The sequence below is a fragment of the Typopeltis vanoorti genome, chromosome 5 (assembly GCF_054136105.1).
Source record: "Typopeltis vanoorti isolate ZY-2024b chromosome 5, IOZ_Tvanoo_1.0, whole genome shotgun sequence".
Lineage (NCBI taxonomy): Eukaryota > Metazoa > Arthropoda > Arachnida > Uropygi > Thelyphonidae > Typopeltis > Typopeltis vanoorti.
This window is the reverse complement of record NC_143553.1, coordinates 114,231,330-114,246,977: the sequence shown is the minus strand read 5'-3', so window position 1 is coordinate 114,246,977 and position 15,648 is coordinate 114,231,330. Positions and strand designations below refer to the sequence as shown.

General features: G+C 37.5%; 1 protein-coding gene across 1 annotated transcript in view; it reads right to left on the bottom strand.

Moving 5' to 3' along the window:
* The window catches only part of LOC150106738 (synaptogenesis protein syg-2-like), a 393,852-nt gene that overhangs the window by 295,882 nt on the left and 82,322 nt on the right, over window positions 1–15,648 (bottom strand). The window contains exon 2 of the mRNA XM_090392677.1: window positions 14,050–14,255. Coding sequence (XP_090248803.1) covers window positions 14,050–14,255 — 206 coding nt within the window. The remainder of the gene's footprint in view (window positions 1–14,049; window positions 14,256–15,648) is intronic.

Genomic DNA, 15,648 nt, shown 5'->3' with positions numbered 1-15,648 from the left:
GTCTATTTTTTGTGTGATTTTTGAAACACTCAGCACTACAATTTGCATCTTCCTCTTTTCTGTCACATCCCAACTGTGGCGTCTGATTTAGTGTTGTTTTCAAAGGATACAATGCTATTAACCTATAACATGTCGTCCATCTAAATCAGAAAAATGCCTTCCATTTGGTTGTCCATTTTTACATAAAGAGTTTATCGTAAAGACTGGCGTCCAAGAGAAAGAGTTTTATTTTTGATTTTTTTAAATTTTATTTTACATGGTTGTGAAAATGGCGTCATAACAATATTAGCATCTCTATACATTACTTTATTATAAGTGCATGGGCGCAGTCGCTTCGGTATCTGTCGCGCCATTCTGTCGGGACTGGGTTCAGGCAGTGAATTCCAGAAACAAGTAAAAAAAAAAAAAAAAAAAAAAAAAACGAGGATACATACTTCTAGATGACGTAAAATTCGGTGACTTTTGTGAGTTCAGTATCGATCGAATTGCAAACGATGGAGTAGGGCGACGTCACATTGTCGCTAATGTGAGACGATGGGGGGGGGATATAAAAGGAATGTTTTGCTTCGAATTGGTTGTTGAAGAAATGCTGTTAATTATTTTCAGCTAAAGAAAATGGTTCTTTGAAAAAAAAAGAAACAAAAAAAAAACATGAGTACTTAAAATTCTACGACACTAGAAATTTTAATTATGTTGCCATAGCAGCAATTATATTTGCATGAAATATTCATTCGCAAATAGTATGCATTCATTTTGCTAGAAAGAGTATCACTAAAGTATAATCATTATAACCAACGGTGTCCAAATATCAGATAAAAGTGCATTCGATAAATGCTATATATAGCCAGCGTCTCCCTGTTATAACTGAATCCCATATCGACTGGAATCTTAGCGTAAGCGTTTATGTCAATTGTTCAGTTGGTTGATCTCAAGCGTGGATAATGTTTTTATTTTCTTTCCCGGACAATTTTACATTTTTACGTCACAAAGCAGACAACCCGATTTTTACAGACAATCACCCGCGTCTCTCTCTCTCTCAAGAGAGAGAGATGTGGTACAAGAATGACTAGATAACTATCCATTACTGTATATTTTTGAAATAAAGTAGTTTTTTGACCTGCGATGCTATAAATGGCCGTGTAGTGCAACTTTTTCACTGCCATTGGTCGGTAAAACTACACATAAATTAATTTTTTATAAATATTTATAAAATCTAAATACAAATTATTTCTTAATTATAAAATATTCAAATCAGCTTTATAAATTAAAAAATAAAGTAAAAATGTACAGTTTTAAATTATACACCATTATGAAAAAAAAAAAAAACTGAAATATAAAAGAACAACTCGACCGAGAATTTCTACTGTCTACTGAGCCACTGAGGAGGAAGTCGATGGCTGGCAGTGCCATAGGTGTCAAAGATTTGGCCATGCCGAAAAACTCTGCAAAGCAAATTACAGATGTTTAAAATGTGGCGAGGGCCACATTTTAAACATCTGTACACATGTGCACAAAATGTCATGTGCACAAAACCAAGATCCGCTCCAGCTAAATGCGCAAATTGTGGAGGACCTCACCCTGCAAACTGCAAGGGATGCATTACACATCCAAATAACCGAGGGTTACAAAAAACTACCCCTCCAACACAATTCAGCGATGCTCAAGCCAGCCGTGCTAGTTATACCCCAGCTCAACCTATCAGTAACCCAAAAACTCAAGAAAGGAAACAAATGTCTAAAACGTATGCAGAGGCAGCACGAACAAAGACTACTCCAACTCATGACCATGTAGGCTCTAATCTTACTTCAGTACTAACTGCCTCACTAGCTACCATGTTACAAGAATTCAGTTTGACGAATCCTTCACCTTCCTCCACGAAAAGATTCCTACAAGGGACTCATTCAATTCTGACAGCCCTCAGTAATGAATAGAAGAAAATTCCATCCCAACTCTCTCATGATCACGGCATGGAATGCCAACGGACTCAGCAATAAAATCCTAGAACTACAAGAGTTCTCTCACAGGCATAATACTGGTAAACGAGACACATCTCAGGCCAGCTAACAATCCCAAATTACGGAACTATACCATGTATAAAACAAATAGACTAACTGGATGTGGAGGAGGAACTGCTATATACATTAAAAACTATCTAAGCCACAATGTTCTGACCAATCCCCAAACCAAGAACCTAGAGATAACTGGCATAGAAGTTAATACCAACAACGCTGGAAATATCAAAATCTACGCTGTATATAATCCACCCAGCATTCCATTGCTGGTATCCGATTTGGACCCCATTCTCGGCTTCTCCGATTCCATCATCATGGCTGGTGACTTTAATGCCAAACATACAGCCTGGCATAGCTCCATAATTAATGATAAAGGTCGAATTCTAAACCATTATGCAACACAAAATTCTATTGTTGTAACCGGACCTACAGAGCCCACCCATCATAGCCCAACTGGAAGTTCAGATGTACTTGACATAGTTGTCCTCAAAAACATCAGATACCAATACCAGCTGGAAGCAATAAATGAACTTTCATCAGATCACAACCCTATTCTGCTTAAACTTGGCACACAAGAACAATTCTCCCCTCCCCACTCTTTCATATCTTGGGACAAACTCACCAGAATCTTACCTGATCACATTGGCTCAGTTCCTACTATTCACACTAAAGAGGAGATAGAAATGGCTGTAAACAACTTTACCATCCAAATCAAAAATGCAATAAAGGCAGTTACCCAAACCACAGTTTCTCACCCTAGTGGACGGATCCCCGAAAAAATTATGGATTTAATTAGACTGAAAAACAAAGCCAGAAAGCGGTATCATAACACAAGAGCCCCTCAAGATAAAGCAAACTTGAACAGATTAAACAGACAAGTACGGGAAGCCCTCCAGACACATCGAAACCAACAGTGGGAATCTAAGCTAACAAATTTAAACCCTGAGGACAACTCCATATGGAAGTTTATGAGAACCTTCCGCACCAAAAGGCAACTTTTACCCCCAGTTCAAACCTCGAAAGGAATAGCTCACAATGATGGGGAAAAAGCAGAGGCTCTAGCCGACAGCTTGGGAAGTCAATGCAACCCCTCATATGAAAATTTGAACATCAATCTCATCTACAAGATTCACCGCCGAGTCAGGCAGGCCATAACAGAACAAAAAGATGATCTAGAATCTCTCACACCCACTTCTCCAACAGAAGTTATAAATATTATAACCCACCTGAACAACAATAAAGCTCCAGGCCCAGATGAAATTACGAACAGAATAATCAAACTACTCCCCAGAAAAGCTATTGTACATCTAGTCAACATAATTAATGACATCCTCAGACTCCAGTATTTCCCTTTAACATGGAAAATAGCAGATGTCACACCAATTAAAAAGAGTGGAAAAAACACTCAACTCCCTGAAAACTACAGACCTATCAGTCTTTTGTCTAACCTTGGAAAGATAGCAGAAAAAGTAGTCCTTACTAGACTTCAATCACAAACGGATCAACTACATATAATCCCAAATGAGCAATTTGGATTCAGAAAAAACCATTCCACCGTTCAGCAGATCCACAGGTTGATCGAGTACATTTCCGAAGGCTTCAATCCGAATCTTCATACAGCTGCAGTCTTTTTAGATGCTGTAAAGGCTTTTGATAAGGTGTGGCACCAAGGTCTTCTCTACAAGCTTATCGCATTCAATATACCTATTCAGCTAGTTAAAATAATTCACTCTTACCTCAGAGACAGATACATGCAAGTCAAAATAAATGAAACTGTATCAACCAGACGCAAGGTTCTGGCAGGAGTACCGCAGGGCTCACTCTTGGCCCCCTTGCTGTTTTCTATCTATATTGATGATATCCCTCAAAACCCAAGCTCAACAATCACTGCATTATATGCTGATGACACTGCATTATTAGCCAGATCTCTCAGCCCAAAACTGGCTATTAAGAGACTCCAAACAGCATTCACACACTGGAAAGATGGCTAATAGACTGGAGAATTCAAGCCAATCCACGGAAGAGCTCAGCCATACTGTTCACCAGAAAAAAGCCTCAAATCAAGGAAGATATACATTTACTAGGTGTTAAAGTCCCATGGCAGAATACAGTCAAATATCTTGGAGTAATTCTGGATAAAAAACTACAATTCACCAACCATATAGAACACATAAGTTCAAAGACGTCTAAATCAATAGCACAGCTCTACCCTATGATCAACAGAAAAAGTAAATTAGATACTCAGAACAAACTGCTCATATACAAGATGGTAATACGCCCAGTCATAACATGCATCTCCTGCGTGGAGTCACACTTCGAAGGCAAATATTCAGATGCTGCAGAGATTGCAAAACAAATGTCTGAGAATGAGTTTAGATGCTCCAAGGTTTATCAGAAACTCCCAAATTCACAGAGACGTCAACATTCCCTACATCACAATTCTTCTTCATGACCTAGCTGAAAAGTTCTTCAATAAGACGATTAATCATCCGAACCCACCGATCAAACAAGCATCAGACTACAACGAAGCAGATTTCTACAAATACAAGAGACCCAAGTCAATTCTATGCTCGGCTGAAAACAGTTAATCTCGCTGCCCTTTCAGGGCGAGCTTAAAGCTCAATAATTCTCCACCCAAAGAACTTTCTTTTTCAGATGAAGGGAAATATGAAAAGCATTTATGCTTCACCCATCAAGTCAGTACCGTTATGCGTTATGCGAGATGCGGTGATTGATTCATTCAATCCAATACCCTTGGAGGGTAATGGATGGCAATGCTGTAGCCAATGAAGATCTAACTGAGGCTCGGCTATTGCTGTTAACCTCCTGCCATGATCAGAGCTTTAATAGCTCAATAACACCTTATTCCTATAACTGAGGCTCGGCTATTGCAGTTACCCTCCTGCCATGATCAGAGCTTTAGTAGCTCAATAACTAACAACTTATCCTACATTGTCCTCTACAGATAACCGGGAAGATGAAAAGCATTCCTCTTTAAGCCAGTCATTATAAGGACTATGCCATGACCAGAGCTTATGGCAATATAATTGAGTACAATGAATAATTGAACATAAATGTGGTTAACACGAAGGACCAAATGCGAGAGAGCTCAATTAAAGAACACGATAACGATGTACTCCTCATCGAGTCATTAATTATAATGACATAAAAATAACAAGTAATTATAAATTAATACAAAAATATCCTCGCATTCCTATCCCCAGGCAATAAACGTGTTGCGTAAAACAAATCATATCACCCATAATTCCACTCATAACCGGTTGAACTACAATACTTTACCCTCTATGAGAAAGAAAAGAACAGAGAGGAAGTCGAAGCCGCAATTTTCTTTGTTGTCTTTTATTCTTATAGAAGTAGAATCTACTCTTTGATAAGTTCTCATTTTTCATTGTCTCCTTTCTTTCTTTCATATTTTTTCTCTATTCTAAATTTTCACCCTTCTCTCTTTTATGTAGACTTCATCGTTTTATTATCTCGTCATTCTCTCTTTCTTTCTTTATCGCTTTCTTTTATCTTATTCACTATTTATCTTTCTTATTTTTTTCTCTCTCTCTTTTTCTTTTAATTTATTGTTCTCTCTCTCTCTCTCTCTCTCTCTCTCTCTCTTGTTCTTCTAGCAAGGATACTGGAAGCGTTTGGTGTTTTGTCATTTGAACCGGCTGTTACGGAAAAGGTCATTCCAGATAGTAAGGTTCCCATTAAACCTTCCCCTATCATTCTTTCGAAGGGGAACCGTTTTTGTCAGCGCCACATCGTCTGCAAAATGCCATTTGCTGGCGTTATAGAGTAGAGACAGTTGGCAAGAAACAGGCCAATGTGAATTTTTCTCTCTCTTTCGCTAGCTCGTTCTGTCTCTCTTTTTCTTAAAGGCTTGAGATGATGCCCAGTTTTCTAGTATCATGGAGAGCGAAACGGATCATTCGGCTCTAGAAGACAGCAATAGCACCAAAGCACACAACTTCACCGATATGACAATCATTTCACATAACGGCAAGAAAGGTTGGGAACTTACTGCCGATCAAAGTGGAATTCGATTCTTTAATGTTTCATGGGTATTGATTGAAGTTTATGGATATTGGAGAGAAAAATACAGAATTCAATCACTTTGGGATTTCAATAAACACGTCCATTTTTAATTTTAGTTCATTATTAGCTTTAATTAATAATTATAGTTTTCTCTTTAGCCTTCTCGAGAAAAAAATTTCAAACGAGAGTTGATAGTTGGTGCTGTATATAAAGAAGACTGCGTGGCGGTTATGCATAGCTTAGTAAGTATCTGCCACGTAGTATTCTCCAGTTTTCTTTCTCTATCTCTCTTAAGAAAAGCGTTTTAAGATTCTAATCAACCTCTGCACTTTAATTATTTGTAGAACGCAGAGGTGGTTTTCAGGCATCTGTTTTTGTAGCCCATCGCGGAGTGTTTGAATAAGTTCCTGTGGCAATAACAGAAAGAATGTTGCTCTGATAAATACGTTTGCAGAATTAATTTCAAAAGCAATTCATGCAGTCTTGTGAGACCACACACACACACACACACACACACACACAGAAAAAAAAATTGATCCATTTTATGAATACTTCTGCCTGATAATCTCTCGCGAAAATGCACGCGTGCGTGATTTCATTGTAAGGAACTTGGCTTGTGTCGTAGTGATGCAGAAATGTTTTCCACCGAGTTTCTTTCTTTGTTTTGAAAGGTTTGCATTTATATCAAGCTGCCTCCAAGGGAATAATTTTCGTGTTTTATTACAGTCGACGGTAAAGTAATGCAATTTAAATACCAATCATTTTTTAACGATTTACACGTCTTCTTTCTCATGCAGAAAAAAAAAAAATCACATGCGCGCTATGCATATTCGATTAAGGCTTTTGTAATTTTTATCACCGTGACGATGAACACGTTTGTTCATTGTTGCAAGTTAAAGCGAAGATACGAAAGAGAGAAAGGAAAAAAAAATGGCGAATAGAACACGCATTTCGACTACAGGAAAATGATTGTTTCAACCTGTATTATAAATGATCCCAAATGATAATTTAAAAGCTTCTTTTTTTCGTATTTTGTATTTTCCTTCGGTACCTTATCTAACTTGCATTTTTATGACGTCATTTGTCGTTCTTTCTTTTCTAATGTTTCGCCATTCTTTCTTCGGCTGATAACTATACTTTAATTAATTTCTTTTCGTTTTTATTATTACCTTTTTTTTTTAGATTCCTTTATTTCTTCGAGATTTACATGACATGATTTCATCTTTGCTTTCGTTTATCTTTTTCTTTACTTCGTTTTTCATTTGTTCCTTTTTCTATTTTTCTTTGCTCTTTTGTCTATTATCTATTTTTCTTTCTTTTTTTTATATTATTTTTGCAGTTAATATTTATTATAATCTCAATATTTCTCAACTATTTGTCTTAAGGAGAAAATCAGATTCTAACAACCTCTAGTTTTTCTGAACCCATCTTGTTCTTCTCCAGGTTTTTCTCTTCCACAAGTTTTCTCACCTTCATGTCAAGCATGTCTGCATAAATTCTACCAGGAACATCCCGTAGGAAAATTCCTCTGTCATTATCACATTCACTTTAATTTCCTTTTTTCTAGATGGAGAATATCAGAACTCTTTTCCAATAAACTGGAATTCGCCTTTCTGTTCAAGCCTCCCGAATTATGCAGTGCAGCTACCGGAAAACCATTTTTCCTAACTTACTTGTTCCGATATGCGGCAACAGACGACATTCCCCCCCCCCCTCTATTTCAAACTCCATTCTCTGGAAGAGTCTTCGCATTGTATAAGGGCTATATAATCTGTTAAATTCCCCCAAGGATTCATCATCATGTTCAGGGATTATACTCAATAATCTTTCTAAGTTATCCAAAGGGCTAATTAGCCATAATAGATACTTTTAAAATCGAAGTGATAATTAGCCTTAAAGAATTACTGAATGTTTAAATTTCAATGCTATTTATCTTTCAAGAAATTATTCTAAAAATCTATTGCGATTGATTTTAAAATTGTGATACAATTATCTATTAAAGTATATTCTAAAATTGCAACAATATGCTTAGCATTTTAGAAAACACCTTTTAGAATTCCATATCACTAAACTTTAAGTACTTATACTGAACATATTGTATATTGTCGACTGTGATCGAAGAGACTGTGAGATGCAGTGATTAATACCCTTGGAGGGTAATGGATGGCAATGCTGTAGCCAATGAAGTTCTAACTGAGGCTCGGCTATTGCTGTTACCCTCCTGCCATGATCAGAGCTTTAATAGCTCAATAACACCTTATCCCTACACTGTCCTCTACAGATAACGGGGAAGATGAAAAGCATTCTTGCTTCGCCCCTTTAAGCCAGTCCTTATAAGGACTATTGTATATTGTGTAACACTATACTTATATATCATGTGTCTATTTTTATTGGAATTTTTTTTTTAACTCAGTGATTCGACTTCTTATTCATTCATCTTAATTCCTTTAATCTTTCACTTTTTTTGTAGCTACCTGTTGTTGGTTTTATAAGCCTGTCTCACAACAAAAGACCATTTATAAAGTCCATTAATCGCACGAACAGGGTCAAATGAGCTGACATAGAGGGGGGAGGGGAGTTCGGCAGAGGCATCGAAGATTGGAAACCTTCGGGGTCCACCTGGGTTCCCCTGTGATGTTCGAAAACGCTTTGAACTCGCTTGACAGACTAGCTAGGGCCCATCCTTTAATGTAAGCTATCAACCATAATAGACTGATTCACCCCCGGGATGAATCAGTCTATTATGGCAAAAGCAAAGGGTGTACATCAGATGATGTCCGATAATCCACTCATTATCTGATGTTACTTTTTGTTGTGCAACGGATCAATATCGTCGTGTCGTTTATCATCTATTCTTTCCTTCAGGCGGACTTTAAAAAAAAAAAGAAAAAAAAGTTAGCTTTTAGAAGATGGATTTGGAGGTGCTATTTTTACCCTTTCTTTTTTTAGGAGACGTATAAGGGATAGGAGTAGTTTGATGCATTTCCACAGTTGGACTTTTGTTTTATACTGCTTAAAATAGGCTCGGATGACTTGAATTTCATAATAAACCATAACTTGGAGAACATAGTTTACTCTAAAATATACTACGTTGACAAAAATATTTGCATGTCTAGTTGTGGTCAAAAATTGCGTTTTGATTATATTTCTAGCACTGAGCTGGAGAACTTTAGGCCTTTCTGTTGCTTCTCAATAGGAATTTTCTTCCATTCCTCGCGTCAAGTTATTTCCATTGCTGGATGTTGATGACAGCCACTGTGGTCTGGGGCTTTCTAATTTGCCTGAAGATGTTCGACGGGGTCTGGACTCTGAACCTGCCAATTCAAAACTTCAAACCAGCGTCGGTCACGCAGTGCAGTATGGCACGGAACACTGTCGTGTTGAAACATGCAAGGGTCACTGCCGAAGTACTTCCGCAGCGTCGAGAGCATGAAGTTGTTCAGAATGTCCAGGTATCCATGAGACGTCATGGGTTTTGGACACGTCTACCAATGGACCAAGTCGAATCCAACTGAAACACACCCATACCGTTACCAAGCCTCCACCTAACCTCAGTTGGCATTAATGCAGTCCTGTCAGAACTTTTTTCCAGGACTGCATCATGCCAAATGAAGTTAGGTGGAGGCTTAGTAATGGTATGGGTGTGTTTCATTTGGATTTGTTGACCATCATAGTGAAACATTTGAAAACATGATTCGTCGCTCCACAGGACCCTCTTCCAATCATCAGGTGTATGAAATCTATGAAAGACACCAGTCCAAACGTCGTTTGGCGCTGAGAGGGATAATGTGTGGCTTATTCGTAGCATCTGTGCCGTGGGAACCTAAGGCATGCAAATTTCTGCATGCCTTAGGTTCCTGCAGCAATTATCAGGTTGACTCCGAGGTCCGCCGCTGATGACGTGTGGGGTGCTCTATCATTCTGACGCAGAGCTCGTCGATCTCGGTCAGTGAGTGTCGGTAGCTTCCCAGGACGTTTTCCTGCTGTGGTAACACCATCTGCGAATCATAAGAAACGGTTGATTTCGGTATACTGAGACGGGTAGCAATGTCACGGACGGAAAGGCCACCGATGTGACACCCAACTGCCATCCCATATTGGACATCTGTCAGTTCAGCTGAACGTGGCGCTTTGATATCGGGTACAGTGCAAAGCATGCAGCGCATCCCACATTTTATTACCAGCCTTGTGCAGGCACTCCCTAAATATTTGCATGTGGTGGTATCCAAAATTTGCATGACAAAACGGTGTCCGAATACTTTTGTCAATATAGTGTACACTTCAAATATCACTTATAAGAAATTTGGAACGAAATACTTTTTACGTGCAAGTACTATAACTATTTGTAGCACTTGAAGTAGTTAAATACTTTAAAAAAAATAATACCTTACGTGTCCAGCATTAAGTACCTCAAGAATTCATGTATCAATTATCAGAAATATTTTAAGAATCATTTATAGCAGGAAGAAGTAGCCTATTGAAAGTAGTACTCCAAGTACTACAATCTAATTGCAAAACAAAGTGAAAAATATTGCAGCTGTTTTCACTTGTTTATAAATGAAATTAAAAATGCCAAGAAATTATATTCTTATTTGATCCTTTTCCAAGTGCAAGCAAAACAATGTTCGGATGTGAAATATCTTCATTTATAGGTTACTAGTATAGGCAGATGATAACTTCACATCAATTGCCCTAGTGTTCCATAATGCAAAACACACTTCCTTTCTTGCTATGTATTATAGAAGAGGGGTGTCACTACCTAGCCTGGTTTCGATGTTTATTGAAGCATCATCAGTAGGAACCACCTAATAAGCTGATTCACCTTTTTTGCTATTGTATATGGATAATATATGACTTCTACGTTAATTCAATCTTGATATCGCTTGTAGGCACAGCTCTCACTGAGGAGATCTCAAGAAAAGTCAAAACCGGTGTGGGTAATGAACTTCTCTTAATGGTTAGAATTAAGAATGTCCTAAAAGGAAGTGTGCTTTGCATCATGGGATACTAAGGCAATCGATTTCATATAAGATAGGCGCTCATCTTCATTACTTTCTTTCTACACATGAAAGTTTCTAGCATCGTAGATAGGATTCAAATATCACTTTCGATTACAGAAGACTCGCTAAATAGTAAAGTTCCTAATAAGTTCGTTTAAGATTAGGGGACTAAAGTAAAACGAATTTAAAGAAAACTTTAAAGGCAAATAGACACAAACTTAGTTTAGTAAGTACTCGAGTTTCCAGTTTCAAATGCTGAGGTGAGTGAGTGAAATATATTTTGTCACTTAAGGGGGGGGGGATTTTAATTGCGTAGTAGAAGCTCGGAGACAGCTCAAAGAATGAACTTTTCGAAATATGAACGGAAATGCAGTACAACTTCTCCAAGAGAGGTCGATATTTCCGCATGACATCCTCATGAAAGGGCTTTACACAATGTATCTGGAAATGTGGTTCACGCTGCGAGCTTGACGCATGTCGATCAATGTCAAGGAGCCAATCAACATCTGTGGGTGTCGAGCCATGACTTGGATCAAATTACTAAAAGGTTGTTGCAGTACACTTTAGGTATTAAGAAGGAATGAAGTTAAACTTCTATTTCGGATCGCGTGTCTTTTATTCGAATGACTGTGTAATGGGATTATCATATTTGTTGTTTTCTTTTTAAACAGAAAATGCCTAAAAAAAGTGAGGTGAACTTGAACTACTCAAAAAAAAATTACTGAATTTTACTTCCTACGTAAAACGACAGGCGAGCGGGGAGTTGGATCGACGAGCCAATAAATACTTTCCATGATCTTCTGAGATAACAAGAGTGACCACAGGAGATTGGCGATTGTCAAGATAAAGAAACCCGAAGATAAGAAAAAGATTTATTTTACTCAGTGGACATTTGGTCAGCAGTGTTTGGACTATATAAGATATTTGTTTTGCTTAAACACATCTTTGGGGTTAACAGATAGTTTTATTCAGGAAATTTCTTTTTCTTAGAAACGCGAATGATTGTTAACGTTCTTATGTATTGAAATAAATATTCAATTACAGTTACTATTTAAATAACAATTATTGATAATTATATTGTTAACTGTAGTTAATAAAAAATTGTATTTACTTTTTTATTTAAAGAAATTTGATAAAGCTTCGTATGTGATTCACTTTTAGTGAGTATTAAAAGTGTTGTTTATATTAAAAATAAATACAATAGTATATATTATCTAACCTGCATCCTTATAAGGACACTGCTTAAAGGGGCGAAGCAGGAACGCTTTTTATCTACCCCGTTATTTGTAGAGGACAGTGCAAGGATAAGGTGTTATTGAACTATTAAAGCTCTAATCATGGCAGGAGGGTAACAGCAATAGCCGAGCCTCAGTTAGAACTTCGTTGGCTACAGCATTGCCATATGTTAAGGTAAAGCCGTCTCTAAAAATTCGGACGATCCCTAAGCCACTCAATCGTGGGCGAAAGACCGTCCATCTCAGCGTTGGCTCCACTCAGTGATGGCCTTCCACCCACCACCACCACCGAGCAGAACCGCTCATATTCCGAGCGAACTCAAACTCTCGAATCTCTGCGTCCCAAGGGGGTAACAGCAACCACCGAGCTTCAGTTAAACTTCATTGGTACAGCATTGCCATCCATTACCCTTCCAGGGTTTCATCCAGCACCTTCCCCTAACCTGCATCCTTATCAGGACTGGCTTAAAGGGGCGAATCAAGAATGCTTTTCATCTTCCCCGTTATCTGTAGAGGACAGTGTAAGAATAAGATGTTATTGAGCTATTAAAGCTCTGATCATGGCAAGAGGTCCTTATAAGGACTGGCTTAAAGGGGCGAAGCAGAATGCTTTTCATATTCCCCGTTATCTGTAGAGGACAGTGTAGGGATAAGGTGTTAATGAGCTATTAATTAAAGCTCTGATCATGGCAGGAGGGTAACAGCAATAGCCGAGCTTCTGTTAGACTTCATTGGCTACAGCATTGCTATCCATTACCCTCCAAGGGTATTGGATTGAAAATCCGTTTTGGTTCCTTATAGTCCTTATAATAAGGACTGGCTTAAAGGGGCGAAGCAAGAATGCTTTTCATCTTCCCCGTTATCTGTAGAGGACAGTGTAGGGATAAGGTGTTATTGAGCTATTAAAGCTCTGATCATGGCAGGAGGGTAACAGCAATAGCCGAGACTCAGTTAAAACTTCATTGGCTACAGCATTGCCATCCATTACCCTCCAAGGGTATTGGATTGAATGAATCAATCACCCCGTTTTGATTATGACTCAGTTTATTAATTGTACAATTATGATATGAAATATTCAAAGGTTTATTATTTATTGAAATATTTTTTGATAAAAATAAAAAAAATAATTAAAATAGTAAATAAAATTTAAAATAAAATATAAGTTCCATTATTATTTCTAAGATAAATATTAAAAATTATTTATTTAAATGGTATAAATATGTATGAATGGAGTCATCATACATCAGTTCTATGACTACAATTGATAAGTGTAAGAATGCGTGATTTCAGTTTTCTCTGCTAATGTAATATTTCGATTATTTTTTATGGAAATGGATTCTCATACATTTACTAAAAACTATGTCCGCGCGGTTAGCCTAGTGACTATGCGCTTTGCAACCATATGACTGGGGAAGGAGTGTCCCAGGTTCGATTCCCGTCGAAGACGTGAGGAATTTGAGGATCTTCCTCAGCTATAGCCAAGTTAGTCGGTCTTGGGCGCGGGCAGTTGGTTTTTTTTTCCGCCAGTTTATCTGGCGTTTTTCATCCCGCAAGCAGGCAAACCGGCCCAGTGAACACACACGGATCTACAGCCATAAATACTTAATCCCCCATGAGGGGGCTCAACTCGCCCCAATAGGGACGGGGGAGAAAAAGGGAGGAAACTCCATACAAATAAATAAATAAAAAACTAAAAACTACGAACATTTTTACAAAGTAATCTTATATACAGATTGTACACATTAAACTGCTTACCTCAACATAAACGCCCGGAAGGTCATACTTTTGACCTGCCGGATTGTCACGTGGAAGATATCGGTAAAATTCTACATCATCTTTGTACCACTTCACTGAATATAGTTCATCTTTTTCGAGGTCAAGTGTACAATTTAACCAAGTAGAGTCACCATTCATTATAGCAGTTGGCACGTCCAGACTCACTAACCGTAGACCACTGATACCTGAAATGGAAATGAACTGTATCAAATGTCAGCCGTTTTTGCACTTCAACGTCATAGAGACATAATCAATCATATTAATTACTCGCATCGAATTTATTTTTGCCATGAAATTCTCATCGCAGAAATAAAACACGGAATTCTTTATAAGCATGCAGTACATGTATAAAGATGGAATAAAATACTTCTAAAAAAGTAAAGTTGAATTTTCGTATCCGTCAATGACAATTATTGAAGAATGCTAATGACAATAGCATTAGCATTCTGAATTTAGTTAAATAAATATGTTATACAGTATATACAACTAGCTACCAATATATCTATACAGATACTTAGAAATAAACGTCTGGCTACAATAAATATATTAATATAATGTAGATTTTATTAATGGCAATGTATCCGCAGAAATCTCCAAACATCTAGTAGTATCTTCTTGTCCTATATTTTTCTTGGAATATTACCAGCATTGCAAAAGGACAAACCTCCTATCTAGATCCTCAAGGACGCATTATTCATTAAGTTAGTTGTTTAATTTAGCCATTTATTTCGACTTTTTAACCAAAGCCACGCCACTTTCGTGTGATATATGCTGCTGAAAAAGGAGAATCATAAATAATCCTATTTAATAGGCTTAGAATTCCAACGCTACATAATCATGTTTGTCCAGTTCATTATCCAGAAGGTAATCTTGTTCATTATGGGATTATCGTAACATAAATATTTCACTTTGTGCTCAAACCACACCCACTACTGTCATTCCAGTAATAGCAACCATATCTTTTGTTGTTATTTCGGTAACTTCTCTATGAATAGTGCATCACACAACACAATACAGTATGAGTAATTATGTCCTATATTGATTATGGAAAACAAATATTAAAAAAATATACAGCGCAATACTGTGGCACGGTTGTTAGGGTGCATGACTTTCATCACGCTCTGAAGCAAGCCTCATAGCCTGAGTTGCGTCGATGCTAATTAATAACGGAAAAACTCACGTAAAAAGGTCATCTAATAATTTTCGTCTGCGTGTCACAGGCATCTTCAGTACATTTTAAGCTCAAATTAAACAATAACTGACAATTCCAAAAAAGCGCCACCTATGTACCTAGTGTAAGATAACTAAAAAGGTCAATAAATTTCCTAACAAAAAAAAAAATATATATATATATGCAATACAAAGTTAGGAAAGATGAGCTGATTTATAAAGTACTATCTCTCCCATAAAGGGGATAGACGTAAACCATCGGATCTGTTAAAGTTTCGCATGTTTCTTTGTAAAGACGTTCCATGAGGAACCGACTTTTGTAAAGGACTCTTGTCTTTCTCCAATGAACTCTGTGTCTAGTGATGATGGCATGTTCTGCAAGTCCAGACTGTTCAGGTTCAAGGTATT